Consider the following 20,494-nt stretch of genomic DNA (forward strand, 5'->3'; position numbering starts at 1 on the left):
CCCTCAGCTCTTTCAAACATACACGCTCCCCTCCCTCAGACACGCACAGAGCACCAGACAATGAGGCCGTCACTACTTACAGATATGAAACAATGACACAGATTCAGACACAGCCACTACTGACACTGACACTGACACAGCCACTACTGACACAGACACAACCACTACTGACACAGACACAACCACTACTGACACAGACACAAGCACTACCGACACAGACACAACCACTACTGACACAGATACAGACACAGACACAACCATTACTGACACAGACACAGCCACTACTGAGACAGACACCGACACAAATACTAAAACAGACAAAGCCACTGACACAGGCTATTCAGCTGGAGCCTCTGTCTAATCTAGATATAGATTTTCCTCCTCCTCCTCCTCCTCCTCCTCCTGCCCTGGATGAGGACTGGGATCAGAACGTTTCAAGCAATGACCTATCCCTAACACAGATCCAGACCGTACTCCAGGAGCCTGAGCAGGAGTGGTCGGAGCTCATCTTCAGCAAGCAACCACCAATCACAGCTTATTGCCCAAAGAGTCCCACTCCAATGAACCGAGACCATTACAATTACATGGAAACGACCATGGTTAGTAGAAGTCCCATTGTAAAGAGCAAGGACCCCTGTCCCTCCTCAGCCTATCAGAACCATGAGCGCAAGGACCCCTGTCCATCCTCAGCCTATAAGAACCATGGGAGCAAGGACCCCTGTCCCTCCTCAGCCTATCAGAACCATGAGCGCAAGGACCCCTGTCCATCCTCAGCCTATAAGAACCATGAGAGCAAGGACCCCTGTCCCTCTTCAGCCTATCAGAACCATGAGAGCAAGGACCCCTGTCCATCCTCAGCCTATAAGAACCATGAGAGCAAGGACCCCTGTCCCTCCTCAGCCTATCAGAACCATGAGCGCAAGGACCCCTGTCCCTCCTCAGCCTATAAGAACCATGAGAGCAAGGACCCCTGTCCCTCCTCAGCCTATCAGAACCATGAGCGCAAGGACCCCTGTCCCTCCTCAGCCTATCAGAACCACGAGTGCCTCATTCAGGACCTCAATGAACACCAGTACCATCATAGGTTGAAGACCCATAGAGAGAGTGTTGACCTCCAGGAGACCAGCCAGGCTTCTCAGATGGTTGTGAATCTGAAGGTCAGTGGGCTAGGGAGTATGGTGCAAGACTCTATGGACTCTGGCATCTCTGGTGTCTCCAACACTGGGAGCTTGAAGCTCAATGCACCTGATGTTCTCCAAGAGCCCCAGCCCATGAGGACTGTGGTGGGGAGGCTAGTGTCTCTGGAGGAGGTGCGTATGGAGGCTGTGTCCACACCCAGGGAAAATCCCACAGCAACCCCAGCTCCTGCCCACCCAGAGACAAAAACAACACCCAGAAACAGACACCACCAGACAGAGACAGAACTCGACTCTGATCCGGTCGACCCCGACCTCACCTTCCATCCAGACCACCAGCAGTTTGAGGAGGTAGAGGAGGAGCTGGAGGACATCTGGAACCATAGCAATGGCTACAGACAGAGTATCTCCTCTGACATCATGTACCAGCCACACCAAGAGGAGGAGGAGGGGGGAAGTAGCAACACCCCAGGACTGACCACATACCCCCTCTCACCCGCCCTGGCCCAGCCCCAGGCTACCCCCTACAGAAAGCTGATAACAACTTCTGCCCCTAACCTTCTGGTGGCTGAATTCACACTCCCCTCATCCCTCCAAACCCTACTGGGGTACAACCAGGACCAGAACCAGGACCAGGGCTTTAGCCAAGACCCTAACTCCAGAGAAGAGCTCCCTATGCTGGCTAACAGAGACATGAGGTCCTGGGCAGCTTTCCCTAGTCAGGACCAACCCTGGAGGACCACAGCACTGGTCAATGAAACGGCAGCAGAACCAGTCAAGCTACCGGAAATGGAGGACCAGAAGAGATATATCTACCAGTATAGAGAGGAGGAGGAAGAGGATGAGGAGGAGAAGATGGAGGATACAGGTTGTCCAAAGGTGAGGTCTACTTTTGACAGGCTCACTGACTTTGACCTCAGAGATCACTGAGCTACTGTTTTCTCTACTCTACTGTCTCTACTCTACTGTCTCTACTCTTCTGTCTCTACTCTACTGTCTCTACTCTGTCTCTACTGTCTCTACTCTGCTGTCTCTACTCTGCTGTCTCTACTCTACTGTCTCTACTGTCTCTACTCTACTGTCTCTACTCTGCTGTCTCTAGTCTGCTGTCTCTACTCTACTGTCTCTACTATGCTGTCTCTACTCTGCTGTCTCTACTCTGCTGTTTCTACTCTACTGTCTTTACTCTACTGTCTCTGCTCTGCCTTCTCTACTCTGCTGTCTCTACTGTCTCTACTCTGCTATCTCTACTGTCTCTACTCTACTGTCTCTACTCTACTGTCTACTCTACTGTCTCTACTCTACTGTCTCTACTCTACTGTCTCTACTCTGTCTCTACTGTCTCTACTCTACTGTCTCTACTCTGCTGTCTCTACTGTCTCAACTCTGCTGTCTCTACTCTGCTGTCTCTACTCTGCTGTATCTGCTCTGCTGTCTCTACTGTCTCTACTCTACTGTCTCTGCTCTGCTGTCTCTACTGTCTCTACTCTACTGTCTCTACTCTGCTGTCTCTACTCTGCTGTCTCTACTGTCTCTACTCTGCTGTCTCTACTCTGCTGTCTCTACTGTCTCTACTCTGCTGTCTCTACTCTACTGTCTCTACTATACTGTCTCTACTCTGCTGTCTCTACTCTGCTGTCTCTACTCTGCTGTCTCTACTCTACTGTCTCTACTGTCTTTACTCTACTGTCTCTGCTCTGCCTTCTCTACTCTGCTGTCTCTACTGTCTCTACTCTACTGTCTCTACTCTACTGTCTCTACTCTACTGTCTCTACTCTACTGTCTCTACTCTGCTGTCTCTACTGTCTCAACTCTGCTGTCTCTACTCTGCTGTCTCTACTCTGCTGTCTCTACTCTGCTGTCTCTACTGTCTCTACTCTACTGTCTCTGCTCTGCTGTCTCTACTGTCTCTACACTACTGTCTCTACTCTGCTGTCTCTACTCTGCTGTCTCTACTGTCTCTACTCTGCTGTCTCTACTCTGCTGTCTCTACTGTCTCTACTCTACTGTCTCTACTCTGCTGTCTCTACTGTCTCAACTCTGCTGTCTCTACTGTCTCTACTCTGCTGTCTCTACTCTGCTGTATCTACTCTACTGTCTCTACTGTCTCTACTCTACTGTCTCTGCTCTGCTGTCTCTACTGTCTCTACTCTACTGTCTCTACTCTGCTGTCTCTACTCTGCTGTCTCTACTCTGCTGTCTCTACTGTCTCTACTCTGCTGCCTCTACTCTGCTGTCTCTACTGTCTCTACTCCGCAGTCTCTAATCTGCTGTCTCTACTCTGCTGTCTCTACTCTGCTGTCTCTTCTCTACCTTTTCTAGTCTGCTGTCTCTACTCTGCTGTCTCTACTGTCTCTACTCTGCTGTCTCTAGTCTGCTGTCTCTACTCTGCTGTCTCTACTCTACTGTCTCTACTCTACTGTCTCTACTCTACTGTCTCTACTCTGCTGTCTCTACTCTGCTGTCTCTACTCTGCTGTCTCTACTGTCTCTACTTTGCTGTCTCTACTCTACTGTCTCTACTCTACTGTCTCTACTCTACTGTCTCTACTGTCTCTACTCTGCTGTCTCTAGTCTGCTGTCTCTACTCTGCTGTCAATACTCTACTGTCTCTACTGTCTCTACTCTACTGCCTCTACTCTGCTGTCTCTACTCTGCTGTCTCTACTGTCTCTACTCTGCTGTCTCTAGTCTGCTGTCTCTACTCTACTGTCTCTACTCTACTGTCTCTACTCTACTGTCTCTACTCTACTGTCTCTACTCTGCTGTCTCTACTCTGCTGTCTCTACTGTCTCTACTCTGCTGTCTCTACTGTCTCTACTCTACTTTCTCTACTCTGCTGTCTCTACTCTGCTGTCTCTACTCTGCTGTCTCTTCTCTACCATCTCTAGTCTGCTGTCTCTACTCTGCTGTCTCTACTCTACTGTCTCTACTGTCTCTATTCTGCTGTCTCTAGTCTGCTGTCTCTACTCTACTGTCTCTACTCTGCTGTCTCTACTCTGCTGTCTCTACTGTCTCTACTCTGCTGTCTCTACTCTACTGTCTCTACTCTGCTGTCTCTACTCTGCTGTCTCTACTCTGCTGTCTCTACTCTGCTGTCTCTACTCTGCTGTCTCTACTCTACTGTCTCTACTCTACTGTCTCTACTCTGCTGTCTCTACTCTGCTGTCTCTACTCTGCTGTCTCTACTGTCTCTACTCTGCTGTCTCTAGTCTGCTGTATTTTCTCTACCTTCTCTAGTCTGCTGTCTCTACTCTACTGTCTCTACTCTGCTGTCTCTACTCTGCTGTCTCTACTGTCTCTACTCTGCTGTCTCTACTCTACTGTCTCTACTCTACTGTCTCTACTCTACTGTCTCTACTCTGCTGTCTCTACTCTGCTGTCTCTACTCTGCTGTCTCTACTCTGCTGTCTCTACTGTCTCTACTCTGCTGTCTCTACTCTACTGTCTCTACTCTGCTGTCTCTACTGTCTCTACTCTGCTGTCTCTACTCTACTTTCTCTACTCTGCTGTCTCTACTCTGCTGTCTCTACTCTGCTGTCTCTTCTCTACCTTCTCTAGTCTGCTGTCTCTACTCTGCTGTCTCTACTCTACTGTCTCTACTGTCTCTACTCTGCTGTCTCTAGTCTGCTGTCTCTACTCTGCTGTCTCTTCTCTACCTTCTCTACTCTACTGTCTCTACTCTGCTGTCTCTACTCTGCTGTCTCTACTCTGCTGTCTCTAGTCTGCTGTCTCTAGTCTGCTGTCTCTACTCTACTGGCTCTACTTTGCTGTCTCTACTCTACTGTCTCTACTCTACTGTCTCTATTCTGCTGTCTCTACTCTGCTGTCTACTCTACTGTCTCTACTCTGCTGTCTCTATTGTCTCTACTCTGCTGTCTCTACTCTGCTGTCTCAACTGCATCTCAGTTGTATCTCTTATCACTGTTTCACTCTTTTTTATGTACAACTGTTATCAATTTTCTCTTGACAGTAACAGACAAATGACTCCATTCAGCAAATACTTAAATATACTCAGTGAATGTCAATCTTGACCCTGAGAGGGCCTCTCCCCTCTCTCCAGGACCCATCAATGAGTCTGCTCTCTGTCCACATGGGTCTGCACGGAAACAATCAGCGAGCTACAAGTTGTGGCACTCTTGAAGGTGTAATGGAAAAGCATGGAGAGAGTCTTGCCACAGGGGGGCGATGTGGCACTATGGTGAGAGGCCTGGAGGAGCAGGGACAGAGACTGGCCACAGGGGGGCGATGTGGCACTATGGTGAGAGGCCTGGAGGAGCAGGGACAGAGACTGGCCACAGGGGGCGATGTGGCACTATGGTGAGAGGCCTGGAGGAGCAGGGACAGAGACTGGCCACAGGGGGGCGATGTGGCACTATGGTGAGAGGCCTGGAGGAGCAGGGACAGAGACTGGCCACAGGGGGGCGATGTGGCACTATGGTGAGAGGCCTGGAGGAGCAGGGACAGAGACTGGCCACAGGGGGACAATGTGGCACTATGGAGGGTGACCTGGAGAAAAAGACAACACAGTCATACAGCTAGTTAGTCATCTAGTTAGTCATCTAGTTAGTCATCTGGTTAGTCATCTAGTTAGTCTAGTTAGTCAACTAGTTAGTCATCTAGTTAGTCATCTGGTTAGTCATCTAGTTAGTCTAGTTAGTCAACTAGTTAGTCATCTAGTTAGCCATCTAGTTAGTCAACTAGTTAGTCAACTAGTTAGTCATCTAGTTAGTCATATAGTTATTCATCTAGTTAGTCTAGTTAGTGCTCTAGTTAGTAAACTAGTTAGTCAGCTAGTTGTTCATTGAGTTAGTAATCTGGTTAGTAATCTAGTTAGTCCTCTGGTTAGTCAGCTAGTTAGCCATCTGGTTAGTCATCTAGTTAGTCATCTGGTTAGTCATCTACTTAGTCTAGTTAGTCCTCTGGTTAGTCAACTAGTTATTCAACTAGTTAGTCAGCTAGTTTGTCATATGGTTAGCCATCTGGTTAGTCAACTAGTTAGTCATCTGGTTAGTCATATAGTTCGTCTAGTTAGTCATATGGTTAGTCAACTAGTTAGTCAGCTAGTTAGTATAGTTACTCCTCTATTTTGGCAACTAGTTAGTCATCTAGTTAGTCATCTGGTTAGTCATCTGGTTAGTCATCTAGATCTGGTTAGTCATCTAGTTAGTCATCTAGTTTGTCATCTAGTTAGCCATCTGGTTAGTCATCTAGTTGGTCTTGTTAGTCCTCTGGTTAATCAACTAGTTTGTCAGCAAGTAAGTCATCTTGTTAGCCATCTGGTAAATCTGGTTAGTCCTCTAGTTAGTCAGCTATTTAGTCAGCTATTTAGGCATATATTTAGTCAGCTAGTTTATAAGCTAGTTAGGCACATGTTTAGTCAGCTAGTTAGTCAGTTAGTTAGATTTCTAGTTAGTCAGCTAGTTAGGCATCTATTTAGTCAGCTAGTTAGTCAGCTAGTTAGTCAGCTGGTTAGTCATCTGGTTAGTCTTCTAGTTATTATAGTTAGTCAGCTAGTTAGGCATCTTGTGCCTTTTCTATTGAGTGAATACAAGTGACATTTTTGTGTCTGGTTGGGATGTGTTGATCTCTGGCTGATATTGGGATATATTGATCTCTAGCTGATATTGGGATATATTGATCTCTGGCTGATATTGGGATATATTGATCTCTGGCTGATATTGGGATATATTGATCTCTAGCTGATATTAGGATGTGTTGATCTCTTTGGTCATGTATTTCTTTCAAACCTGTCATCAGAATGGGAGTGGGTCTGAGCTGCAGACGATGGAGGGAACTCTGGAGAGGAAACACAAGCTGCAGCTGGGAGGGAAGAAGGTGAGAGGGGAACAATACAACAGATATTGCATTTATACTACATTTACAAGCGATACTACTACATTTATGCTTTATACTACATTTAACCTCTATATTACATTTACACTCTGTGCTACATTTACACTCAATACTACATTTACACTCAATACTAGGTTTACACTCTATATTACATTTACACTCTATACTACATTTACACTCAATACTACATTTACACTATGTCCAACATTTACATCTATATATTCAATTTACACACTATACAAAATGTACACTCTGTGCTACATTTACACTCGTTACAGCATTTACACTCAATGCTAGGTTTACACTCTATACTACATTTACACTCAATACTACATTTACACTCTATACTCCAAAAGGTACACTCTGCACTCCAACATTTACACTGCATACTACATTTACATTCTATACTAAAACATTTACACTATACACTACAAGATTTACACTCTACAACACTGCACTGTATAGTACAATGTTTACACTCTGTGCTAGACACTACAACATGTATAGTCTGTACTACACAATACTACAGACACTACAACATTTACCCTCTGCTCTATATTTATGCTCTATACTATAGGTACGCTCTATACTGTAGTTACACTCTATACTATAGCTACACTCTATACTACATGTACACTAAATACTACATTTACACTCTATTCTATAGTTACGCTCTATGCTATAGTTACTCTATTCTATAGCTACACGCTATTATATAGTTACACTCTATACTATAGTTACACTCTATACTATAGTTACACTCTATACTATAGTTACACTCTATACTACATGTACACTAAATACTACATTTACACTCTATTCTATAGAAACGCTCTATAATAGATTTACACTTTATACTGCATTTACATTCTATTCTATAGTTACACTCTATGCTATAGTTACTCTATTCTATAGCTACACTCTATTCTATAGTTACACTCTATACTATAGTTACACTCTATACTATAGTTACACTCTATACTACATGTACACTAAATACTACATTTACACTCTATTCTATAGTTACGCTCTATAATAGATTTACACTCTATACTATAGTTACTCGATACTATAGTTACACTATATTCTATAGTTACACTCTATTCTATAGTTACACTCTATTCTATAGTTACACTCTATACTACATTTATACTCTATGCTATAGTTACACTATACTATAGTTACTCTATTCTATAGTTACACTCTATAGTAGAGTTACTCTATTCTATAGCTACACTCTATACTATAGTTACACTCTATGCTATAGTTACACTCTATGCTATAGTTACACTCTATTCTATAGTTACACTCTATACTATAGTTACACTCTATACTATAGTTACACTCTATACTATAGTTACAATCTATACTATAGTTACAATCTATTCTATAGTTACACTCTATACTATAGCTACACTCTATACTATAGCTACACTCTATACTATAGCTACACTCTATACTATAGTTACACTCTATACTATAGCTACACTCTATACTATAGCTACACTCTATACTATAGCTACACTCTATACTATAGCTACACTCTATACTATAGCTACACTCTATACTATAGCTACACTCTATACTATAGCTACACTCTATTCTAAAGATACACTTTATACTATAGTTACACTCTATACTATAGCTACACTCTATTCTAAAGATACACTCTATACTATAGTTACACTCTATACTATAGTTACACTCTATACTATAGTTACACTCTATGCTATAGTTACACTCTATACTATAGTTACACTCTATTCTATAGTTACACTCTATACTATAGGTACACTCTTAATCAGGTCTGCCTAACCCTCTACCTGGAGATCTAGTGTCCTGTGGGTTTTCAGTCCAATCCTCTTCCTGTAGATCTACTGTCCTGTGGGTTTTCACTCCAACCCTCTTCCTGGAGATCTACTGTCATGTAGGTTTTCAGTCCAATCCTCTTCCTGGAGATCTACTGTCCTGTAGGTTTTCAGTCCAATCCTAATTTAGCATACCTGGTTCTTCTAATTAGCTGCTCCACAAGAACAAAACCAGCTGAATGAGATATGCTAAATTAGGGTTGGACTGAAAACCCACAGGACGGTAGATCTCCAGGAAGAGGGTTGGAGTGGAAACCCACAGGACAGTAGATCTCCAGGAAGAGGGTTGGACTGAAACCCACAGTACAGTAGATCTCCAGGAAGTGGGTTGGACTGAAAACCTACAGGACAGTAGATCTCCAGAATGAGGGTTGGAGTGAAAACCTGCAGGACAGTAGATCTCCAGAATGAGGGTTGGACTGAAAACCTACAGGACAGTAGATCTCCAGAATGAGGGTTGGACTGAAAACCTACAGGACAGTAGATCTCCGGGAAGAGGGTTGGGCAGCCCTGCTCTATATTACATTTACACTCTATAATACATGTGCACTCTATAGTATAACATTTAAACTCTATACTATAGTTACTGTATACTATAGTTACACTCTATACTATAGTTACACTCTATACTAAAGTTACACTCTATACTAAAGTTACTCTATTCTATAGTTACACTCTATACTATAGTTACACTCTATACTATAGTTATACTCTATACTATAGTTACTCTATTCTATAGCTACACTCTATACTATAGTTACACTCTATGCTATAGTTACACTCTATACTATAGTTACACTCTATTCTATAGTTACACTCTATACTATAGTTACACTCTATTCTATAGTTATGCTCTATAATAGATTTACACTTTATACTGCATTTACATTCTATTCTATAGTTACACTCTATGCTATAGTTACTCTATTCTATAGCTACACTCTATTCTATAGTTACACTCTATACTATAGTTACACTCTATACTATAGTTACACTCTATAATAGATTTACACTCTATACTAGATTTACACTCTATACTATAGTTACTCGATACTATAGTTACACTATATTCTATAGTTACACTCTATTCTATAGTTACACTCTATACTACATTTATACTCTATGCTATAGTTACACTATACTATAGTTACACTCTATACTATAGTTACTCTATTCTATAGCTACACTCTATACTATAGTTACACTCTATGCTATAGTTACACTCTATATTATAGTTACACTCTATTCTATAGTTACACTCTATACTATAGTTACACTCTATACTATAGTTCCACTCTATTCTATAGTTACACTCTATACTATAGTTACACTCTATACTATAGTTACACTCTATACTATAGTTACACTCTATTCTATAGTTACACTCTATTCTATAGTTACACTCTATTCTATAGTTACAATCTATACTATAGCTACACTCTATTCTAAAGATACACTCTATACTATAGGTACACTCTTAATCAGGTCTGCCTAACCCTCTACCTGGAGATCTAGTGTCCTGTGGGTTTTCAGTCCAATCCTCTTCCTGTAGATCTACTGTCCTGTGGGTTTTCACTCCAACCCTCTTCCTGGAGATCTACTGTCATGTAGGTTTTCAGTCCAATCCTCTTCCTGGAGATCTACTGTCCTGTAGGTTTTCAGTCCAATCCTAATTTAGCATACCTGGTTCTTCTAATTAGCTGCTCCACAAGAACAAAACCAGCTGAATGAGATATGCTAAATTAGGGTTGGACTGAAAACCCACAGGAGGGTAGATCTCCAGGAAGAGGGTTGGAGTGGAAACCCACAGGACAGTAGATCTCCAGGAAGAGGGTTGGACTGAAACCCACAGGACAGTAGATCTCCAGGAAGTGGGTTGGACTGAAAACCTACAGGACAGTAGATCTCCAGAATGAGGGTTGGACTGAAAACCTACAGGACAGTAGATCTCCGGGAAGAGGGTTGGGCAGCCCTGCTCTATATTACATTTACACTCTATAATACATGTGCACTCTATAGTATAACATTTAAACTCTACACTATAGTTACTCTATTCTATAGTTACACTCTATACTATATAGTTACACTACATACTATAGTTACACTCTATACTAAAGTTACTGTATACTATAGTTACACTCTATACTATAGTTACTCTATTCTATAGTTACACTCTATACTATAGTTACACTCTATACTATAGTTATACTCTATACTATAGTTACACTCTATACTATAGTTACTCTATTCTATAGTTACACTCTATTCTATAGTTACACTCTATACTATAGGTACACTCTTAATCAGGTCTGCCTAACCCTCCTCCTGGAGATCTACTGTCCTGTGGGTTTTCAGTCCAATCCTCTTCCTGTATAACTACTGTCCTGTGGGTTTTCAGTCCAACACTCTTCCTGGAGATCTACTGTCCTGTGGGTTTTCAGTCCAACTCTCTTCCTGGAGATCTACTGTCCTGTGGGTTTCAGTCCAACCCTCTTCCCGGAGATCTACTGTCCTGTGGGTTTCAGTCCAACCCTCTTCCCGGAGATCTACTGTCCTGTGGGTTTCAGTCCAACCCTCTTCCCGGAGATCTACTGTCCTGTGGGTTTCAGTCCAACCCTCTTCCTGGAGATCTACTGTCCTGTGGGTTTTCACTCCAACCCTCTTCCTGGAGATCTACTGTCCTGTAGGTTTTCAGTCCAATCCTAATTTAGCATACCTGGTTCTTCTAATTAGCTGCTCCACAAGAACAAAACCAGCTGAATGAGATATGCTCAATTAGGGTTGGACTGAAAACCCACAGGACAGTAGATCTCCAGGAAGTGGGTTGGACAGAAAACCTACAGGACAGTAGATCTCCAGAATGAGGGTTGGACTGAAAACCTACAGGACAGTAGATCTCCAGAATGAGGGATGGACTGAAAACCTACAGGACAGTAGATCTCCGGGAAGAGGGTTGGGCAGCCCTGCTCTATATTACATTTACACTCTATAATACATGTGCACTCTATAGTATAACATTTAAACTCTACACTATAGTTACTGTATACTATAGTTACACTCTATACTATAGTTACACTCTATACTATAGTTACACTACATACTATAGTTATACTCTATACTATAGTTACACTCTATACTAAAGTTACTCTATTCTATAGTTACACTCTATACTATAGTTACACTCTATACTATAGTTACACTACATACTATAGTTATACTCTATACTATAGTTACACTCTATACTAAAGTTACTCTATTCTATAGCTACACTCTGTTCTATAGTTACATTCTATACTATAGTTACTCTATTCTATAGCTACACTCTATTACATAGTTACTCTATTCTATAGCTACACTCTATACTATAGTTACACTATACTATAGTTACACTCTACACTATAGTTACTCTATTCTATAGTTACACTCTATACTATAGCTACACTCTATGCTATAGCTACACTCTATACTATAGCTACACTCTATACTATAGTTACACTATACTATAGTTACACTCTACACTATAGTTACTCTATTCTATAGTTACACTCTATACTATAGTTACACTCTATTCTATAGTTACTCTATTCTATAGTTACACTCTATACTATAGTTACACTCTATTCTATAGTTACACTCTATACTATAGTTACACTCTATTCTATAGTTACTCTATTCTATAGTTACACTATACTATAGTTACACTCTACACTATAGTTACTCTATTCTATAGTTACACTCTATACTATAGTTACACTCTATACTATAGCTACACTCTATACTATAGTTGCACTCTACACTGTATTTACACTCTACTACATTTACTCTCGATACTACATTTATACGCAATGCTACATTTAAATTCTATATTACAAAATGTACACTCTACACTTCAACGTTTACACTCTATACTACATGTACAGTCTATAATACATTTACAATCTATACAACAACATTTACACTCTATACTACAACATCTACACTCTATACAAAATATTTAAACCCTATACCACATTTACACTCTATAATACATGTACACTCTATAGTACATCATTTAGGTTCTATACTACCATATTTACACTCTATAATACAACATTTAAACTCTATACTACAGTATTTCATCTCGATATTACATTTACAATCTATACCCTATGTACACTCTATGCTACAGACTCTACACCATGTACATTCTATACTACAGACACTACACCATTTACACTTTATACTACAGACAATAAACCATGTACATTCTGTACTACAGACACTACACCATTTACACTCTACACTACACACACTACACCATTTACACTCTATACTACACACACTACATCATTTACACTCGATACTACATTTCCACTCTATACTACAGACACTACACCATTTACACTCTATACTACATTTAAACTCTATACTACAGGCACTACACAATTTACACTCACTACTACATTTACACTCTATACTACAGACACTACACAATGTACACTCTATACTACAGACACTACACCATTTACAATCTATACTACATTTAACCTCTATACTACAGACACTACACAATTTACACTCTATACTACAGACACTACACCATTTACACTCTATACTACATTTACACTCTATACTACATTTACACTCTATACTACAGACACTACACCATTTACACTCTATACCACATTTAAAGTATATACTACAGACACTACACCATTTACACTCTATACTACACACACTACATCATTTACACTCTATACTACATTTAAACTCTATACTACAGACACTACACCATTTACACTTTATACTACATGTACGCTCTATACTACAGACACTACACCATTTACACTCAATACTACATTTACACTCTATACTACAGACACTACACCATTTACACTCTATACTACATTTACACTCTATACTACAGACACTACACAATTTACACTCTATACTACATACACTACACCATTTACACTCTATACTACATTTAACCTCTATACTACAGACACTACACAATTTACACTCTATACTACATACACTACACCATTTACACTCTATACTACATTTAACCTCTATACTACAGACACTACACAATTTACACTCTATACTACAGACACTACACCATTTACACTCTATACTACATTTACACTCTATACTACAGATACTACACCATTTACACTCTATACTACATTTAAACTCTATACTACAGGCGCTACACAATTTACACTCTATACTACAGACACTACACCATTTACTCTCTATACTACATTTACACTCTATACTACACACACTACACCATTTACACTCTATGCTACATTTACACTCTATACTACAGACAGTACACCATTTAAACTCTATACTCCATCATGTACACACTATACTACATTGACACTGTATACTACAGCCATTAAATCTACTCTCTACACTACAACATCTACAACATTTACAGAGAGTTAATGTCTGTCTGTCTTCTCTAGGCCAGGTCTCCAGATAGTTAATGTGTCTGTCTGTCTGTTCTAGGTCTGGTCTCCAGATAGATAATGTGTCTGTCTGTTCTAGGTCTGGTCTCCAGATAGATAATGTGTCTGTCTGTTCTAGGTCTCGTCTCCAGATAGATAATGTGTCTGTCTGTTCTAGGTCTCGTCTCCAGATAGATAATGTGTCTGTCTGTTCCAGGTCTGGTCTCCAGATAGATAATGTGTCTGTCTGTTCTAGGTCTGGTCTCCAGATATATAATGTGTCTGTCTTTTCTAGGCCATGGTTCAAGATAGTTATTGTGTCTGTCTTTTCTAGGCCATGTTTCCAGATAGATAATGTGTCTGTCTTTTCTAGGCCATGTTTCCAGATATATAATGTGTCTGTCTTTTCTAGGCCATGTTTCCATCTAATTAATGTGTCTGTCTTTTCTAGGCCATGTTTTCAGATGGTTAATATGTCTGTCTATTCTAGGCCAGGTCTCGAGCATGGAGCTCCCATCATGCAGTGCTTTACAAACAGACACTCTGCTTCTACCAAGACAGAAAGGATACACTGAGGGTGAGACAAGGCAGGACGCTAGTTCAGACATAAAAGGTCAAATAGGGGTTGCTGGTACTTGTCGTCTTTCATACATGTTTCAGTGTGTTACCTGTGGTTTATAATATACGTGTCAATGTGTTTCCTGTGGGTGATAACATACATGTCAATGTGTTTCCTGTGGGTGATAACATACATGTCAATGTGTTTCCTGTGGGTGATAACATACATGTCAATGTGTTTCCTGTGGGTGATAACATACATGTCAATGTGTTTCCTGTGGGTGATAACATACATGTCAATGTGTTTCCTGTGGGTGATAACATACATGTCAATGTGTTTCCTGTGGGTGATAACATACATGTCAATGTGTTTCCTGTGTGTGATAACGTACTTGTTATCAACCCGGGTTATGAGTCAACCCACTCATCACTAACACAGTCGCGCTGTCTGAAGGATAAGACATGGGTTTATGTCTGTCTTGTTCTCTCTTCATGGTTTCATCTTGAAACATCCATATAAACCATGTGTTTATAAATGATTCCAGTAAGGTCCTTGTCCTTGTGTTGTGAGATGGGATGCCAGTTGACAGTGATCAGAAATGTGATTTATTCTACAATGTTTCAGAAGACAATTGTATTCTCAGTAGTCCCAAATGGACACAATTGTCCAGTAATGTCCCTGTGTCCTCCAGAACTGTGTGTGTGGCCTGTCTCTAACCCTGACGGGTGCAGAATGTGTCTCAGCCCCAGAGAACACTAAGAAACCACAGTGTTTCAGTCTGCGCTTAAGAGACGGCTCAGAGTACCTCCTCAACACAACAAACCGATTCATGATGAAGAAATGGATGCTGAAAATACAAGCCAACAGTGGTAAACACAAAATATACAGCATCTCATTTCTATGGGTAAACACAACTATTGAGTAAAAAGTCTGCAATATTATACTCATAATGAACAGAGAGTTAATATATGCCACCTGTTATGTATTTAAAAATGCATTGACTATAGCTCTTGTCTGTGTATCTGTGTGTTTCCTGCAGTGTCCAGTGAGCATGTCTCCTCCATGACGTCACCCAGCGACCTCTTGGTTCAGGACCCCCCCGCCCCCTTCACCACCTCTTTCCTCTCACAAAGTACCAGCACAGGGACGGACAGAGCCAAGGAGATAGTTGTCCTGACCAGAGAGACTCACCGTCAGATCCCTCAGTTGCACCCAGAGAAACAGTTGCACCCAGAGAAACAGCAGGACCCAACATCCTCATCACATACAGGCCGTCGTGGTAAAGGCCGTCGTGGTAAGAGTCTGGCTCTGGGATATAGAGAATCAACCGAAAGTAGGATGGATCCAAAGTACTATTTATTACTTGTAGATGATTTAAGGACACAACAGGTACTCTAATATACTATCACTATACTACTGGTATATGGGTACTCTAATATACTATCACTATACTACTGGTATATGGGTACTCTAATATACTATCACTATACTACTGGTATATGGGTACTCTAATATACTATCACTATACTACTGGTATACCGGTACTCTAATATACTATCACTATACCACTGGTATTCTGGGACTCTAATACACTATCACTATACTACTGGTACTCTAATATACTATCACTATACTACTGGTATATGGGTACTCTAATATACTATCACTATACTACTGGTATACTGGTACTCTAATATACTATCACTATACTACTGGTATACTGGTACTCTAATATACTATCACTATACCCCCGGTATTCTGGTACTCTAATACACTATCACTATACTACTGGTACTCTAATATACTATCACTATACTACTGGTATACTGGTACTCTAATATACTATCACTATACTACTGGTATATGGGTACGCTAATATACTATCACTATACTACTGGTATACCGGTACTCTAATATACTATCACTATACCACTGGTATTCTGGGACTCTAATACACTATCACTATACTACTGGTACTCTAATATACTATCACTATACTACTGGTATATGGGTACTCTAATATACTATCACTATACTACTGGTATACTGGTACTCTAATATACTATCACTATACTACTGGTATACTGGTACTCTAATATACTATCACTATACCCCCGGTATTCTGGTACTCTAATACACTATCACTATACTACTGGTACTCTAATATACTATCACTATACTACTGGTATACTGGTACTCTAATATACTATCACTATACTACTGGTATATGGGTACTCTAATATACTATCACTATACTACTGGTATACCGGTACTCTAATATACTATCACTATACCACTGGTATTCTGGTACTCTAATACACTATCACTATACTACTGGTACTCTAATATACTATCACTATACTACTGGTATACTGGTACTCTAATATACTATCACTATACTACTGGTATATGGGTACTCTAATATACTATCACTATACCACTGGTATTCTGGTACTCTAATACACTATCACTATACTACCGGTACTCTAATATACTATCACTATACTACTGGTATATGGGTACTCTAATATACTATCACAATACTACTGGTATACTGGTACTTTAATATACTATCACTATACTACTGGTACTCTAATATAATATCACTATACTACTGGTATACCGGTACTCTAATATACTATCACTATACTACTGGTATTCTGGTACACTAATATACTACCACTATACTACTGGTATTCTGGTACTCTAATATACTATCACTATACTACTGGCATACTGGTACTCTGATACAGTATACTCCTGGTATTCTGGCACTCTAATACACTATACTACTGTTATTCTGGTACTCTAATACAATATACTACTGGTATACTGGTACTCTAATATACTATCACTATACTTCTGGTATACGGGTACTCTAATATACTATCACTATACTACTGGTATACTGGTACTCTAATATAGTATCACTATACTACTGGTATACTGGTACTCTAATATACTATCACTATACTACTGGTATATTGGTACTCTAATACACTATACTACTGGTATTCTGGTACTCTAGTACACTATATTACTGGTATTCTGGTACTCTAATATCCTCTCACTATACTACTGGTATACTGGTACTCTAATACACTATACTACTGGTATTCTGGTACTCTAATACACTATACTACTGGTATTCAGGTACTCTAATATACTATCACTATACTACTGGTATACTGGTACTCTAATACACTATACTACTGGTATTCTGGTGCTCTAATACACTATACTACTGGTATTCTGGTACTCTAATACACTATATTACTAGTATTCTGGTACTCTAATATACTACCACTATACTACCGGTATTCTGGTACTCTAATACACTATACTATTGGTGTTCAGGTACTCTAATATACTATCACTATACTACTGGTATACTGGTACTCTAATATACTATCACTATACTACTGGTATACTGGTACTCTAATACACTAGACTACTGGTATTCTGGTACTCTAATACACTATACTACTGGTATTCTGGTACTCTAATACACTATACTACTGGTATGCTGGTACTCTAATACACTATACTACTGGTATTCAGGTACTCTAATATACTATCACTATACTACTGGTATACTGGTACTCTAATATACTATCACTATACTACCGGTATACTGGTACTCTAATACACTATACTACTGGTATTCTGGTACTCTAATACACTATATACTACTGGTATTCTGGTACTCTAATATACTATCACTATACTACTGGTATATGGGTACTCTAATACACTATACTACTGGTATTCTGGTACTCTAATACACTATACTACTGGTATATGGGTACTCTAATACACTATACTACTGGTATATGGGTACTCTAATACACTATACTACTGGTATATGGGTACTCTAATACACTATACTACTGGTATTCTGGTACTCTAATACACTATACTACTGGTATTCTGGTACTCTAATACACTATACCACTGGTATATGGGTACTACTGGTATATGGGTACTCTAATACACTATTACTATACTACTGGTATTCTGGTACTCTCATACACTTTACCACTGGTATACTGGTACTCTAATACACTATACTACTGGTATTCTGGTACTCTAATACACTATACCACTGGTATATGGGTACTCTAATACAATATACTACTGGTATATGGGTACTCTAATAGACTATACTATTGGTATCCTGGTACTCTAATACACTATGCTACTGGTATCCTGGTACTCTAATACACTATATTACTGGTATTCTGGTACTCTAATACACTATACTACTGGTATTGTGGTACTCCTATATACTATCACTATACTATTGGTATTCTGGTACTCTAATACACTATACTACTGGTATTGTGGTACTCCTATATACTATCACTATACTATTGGTATTCTGGTACTCTAATACACTATCACTTTACCACTGGTATTCTGGTACTCTAATGCACTATACTACTGGTATGCTGGTACTCTAATACACTATACTACTGGCATTCTGGTACTCTAAACACTATACTACTGGTATTATGGTACTCTAATACACTATACTACTGGTATATGGGTACTCTAATACACTATACTACTGGTATTATGGTACTCTAATACACTATCATTATACCACTGGTATTCTTGGTACTCTAATACACTATCACTATACCACTGGTATTCTGGTACTCTAATACACTATACTACTGGTATATGGGTACTCTAATATACTATACTACTGGTATTCTGGTACTCTAATACACTATAGTACTGTTATTCTGGTACTCTAATACACTATACTACTGGTATTCTGGTACTCTAATACACTATACTACTGGTATTCTGGTACTCTAATATACTATACTACTGGTATTCTGGTACTCTAATACACTATACTACTGGTATACTGGTACTCTAATACACTATACTACTGGTATTCTTGGTACTCTAATACACTATCACTATACCACTGGTATTCTGGTACTCTAAACACTATACTACGTGTATACTGGTACTCTAATACACAATACTACTGGTATTCTTGGTACTCTAATACACTATCACTATACCACTGGTATTCTGGTACTCTAATACACTATACTACTGGCATTCTGCTACTCTAATACACTATCACTATACCACTGGTATTCTGGTACTCTAAACACTATACTACGTGTATACTGGTACTCTAATACACAATACTACTGGTATTCTTGGTACTCTAATACACTATCACTATACCACTGGTATTCTGGTACTCTAATACACTATACTACTGGCATTCTGGTACTCTAAACACTATACTACTGGTATTATGGTACTCTAATACACTATACTACTGGTATATGGGTACTCTAATACACTATACTACTGGTATTCTGGTACTCTAATACACTATACTACTGGTATTCTGGTACTCTAATATACTATCACTATACTACTGGTATATGGGTACTCTAATACACTATACTACTGGTATATGGGTACTCTAATACACTATACTACTGGTATTCTGGTACTCTAATACACTATACTACTGGTATTCTGGTACTCTAATACACTATACCACTGGTATATGGGTACTACTGGTATATGGGTACTCTAATACACTATTACTATACTACTGGTATTCTGGTACTCTCATACACTTTACCACTGGTATACTG

At 39.6% G+C, this 20,494-nt stretch overlaps 1 protein-coding gene across 3 annotated transcripts in view; it reads left to right on the forward strand.

Moving 5' to 3' along the window:
- Positions 1 to 201: 201 nt before the first annotated feature.
- Positions 202 to 20,494, forward strand: part of mymx (myomixer) — a 59,827-nt gene continuing 39,534 nt past the window's right edge. The window contains exons 1-6 of one of the 3 annotated variants that reach the window (XM_031798843.1): positions 202 to 2,015; positions 5,198 to 5,335; positions 6,895 to 6,972; positions 14,787 to 14,873; positions 15,547 to 15,724; positions 15,895 to 16,149. In XM_031798843.1, the coding sequence (XP_031654703.1) occupies positions 561 to 2,015; positions 5,198 to 5,335; positions 6,895 to 6,972; positions 14,787 to 14,873; positions 15,547 to 15,724; positions 15,895 to 16,149 (2,191 nt within the window). In that variant the 5' untranslated portion in view covers positions 202 to 560. The remainder of the gene's footprint in view (positions 2,016 to 5,197; positions 5,336 to 6,894; positions 6,973 to 14,786; positions 14,874 to 15,546; positions 15,725 to 15,894; positions 16,150 to 20,494) is intronic. The other 2 variants (XM_031798844.1, XM_031798845.1) reach the window with 2 other exon arrangements.

The sequence above is a fragment of the Oncorhynchus kisutch genome, linkage group LG20 (genome assembly GCF_002021735.2).
Source record: "Oncorhynchus kisutch isolate 150728-3 linkage group LG20, Okis_V2, whole genome shotgun sequence".
Lineage (NCBI taxonomy): Eukaryota > Metazoa > Chordata > Actinopteri > Salmoniformes > Salmonidae > Oncorhynchus > Oncorhynchus kisutch.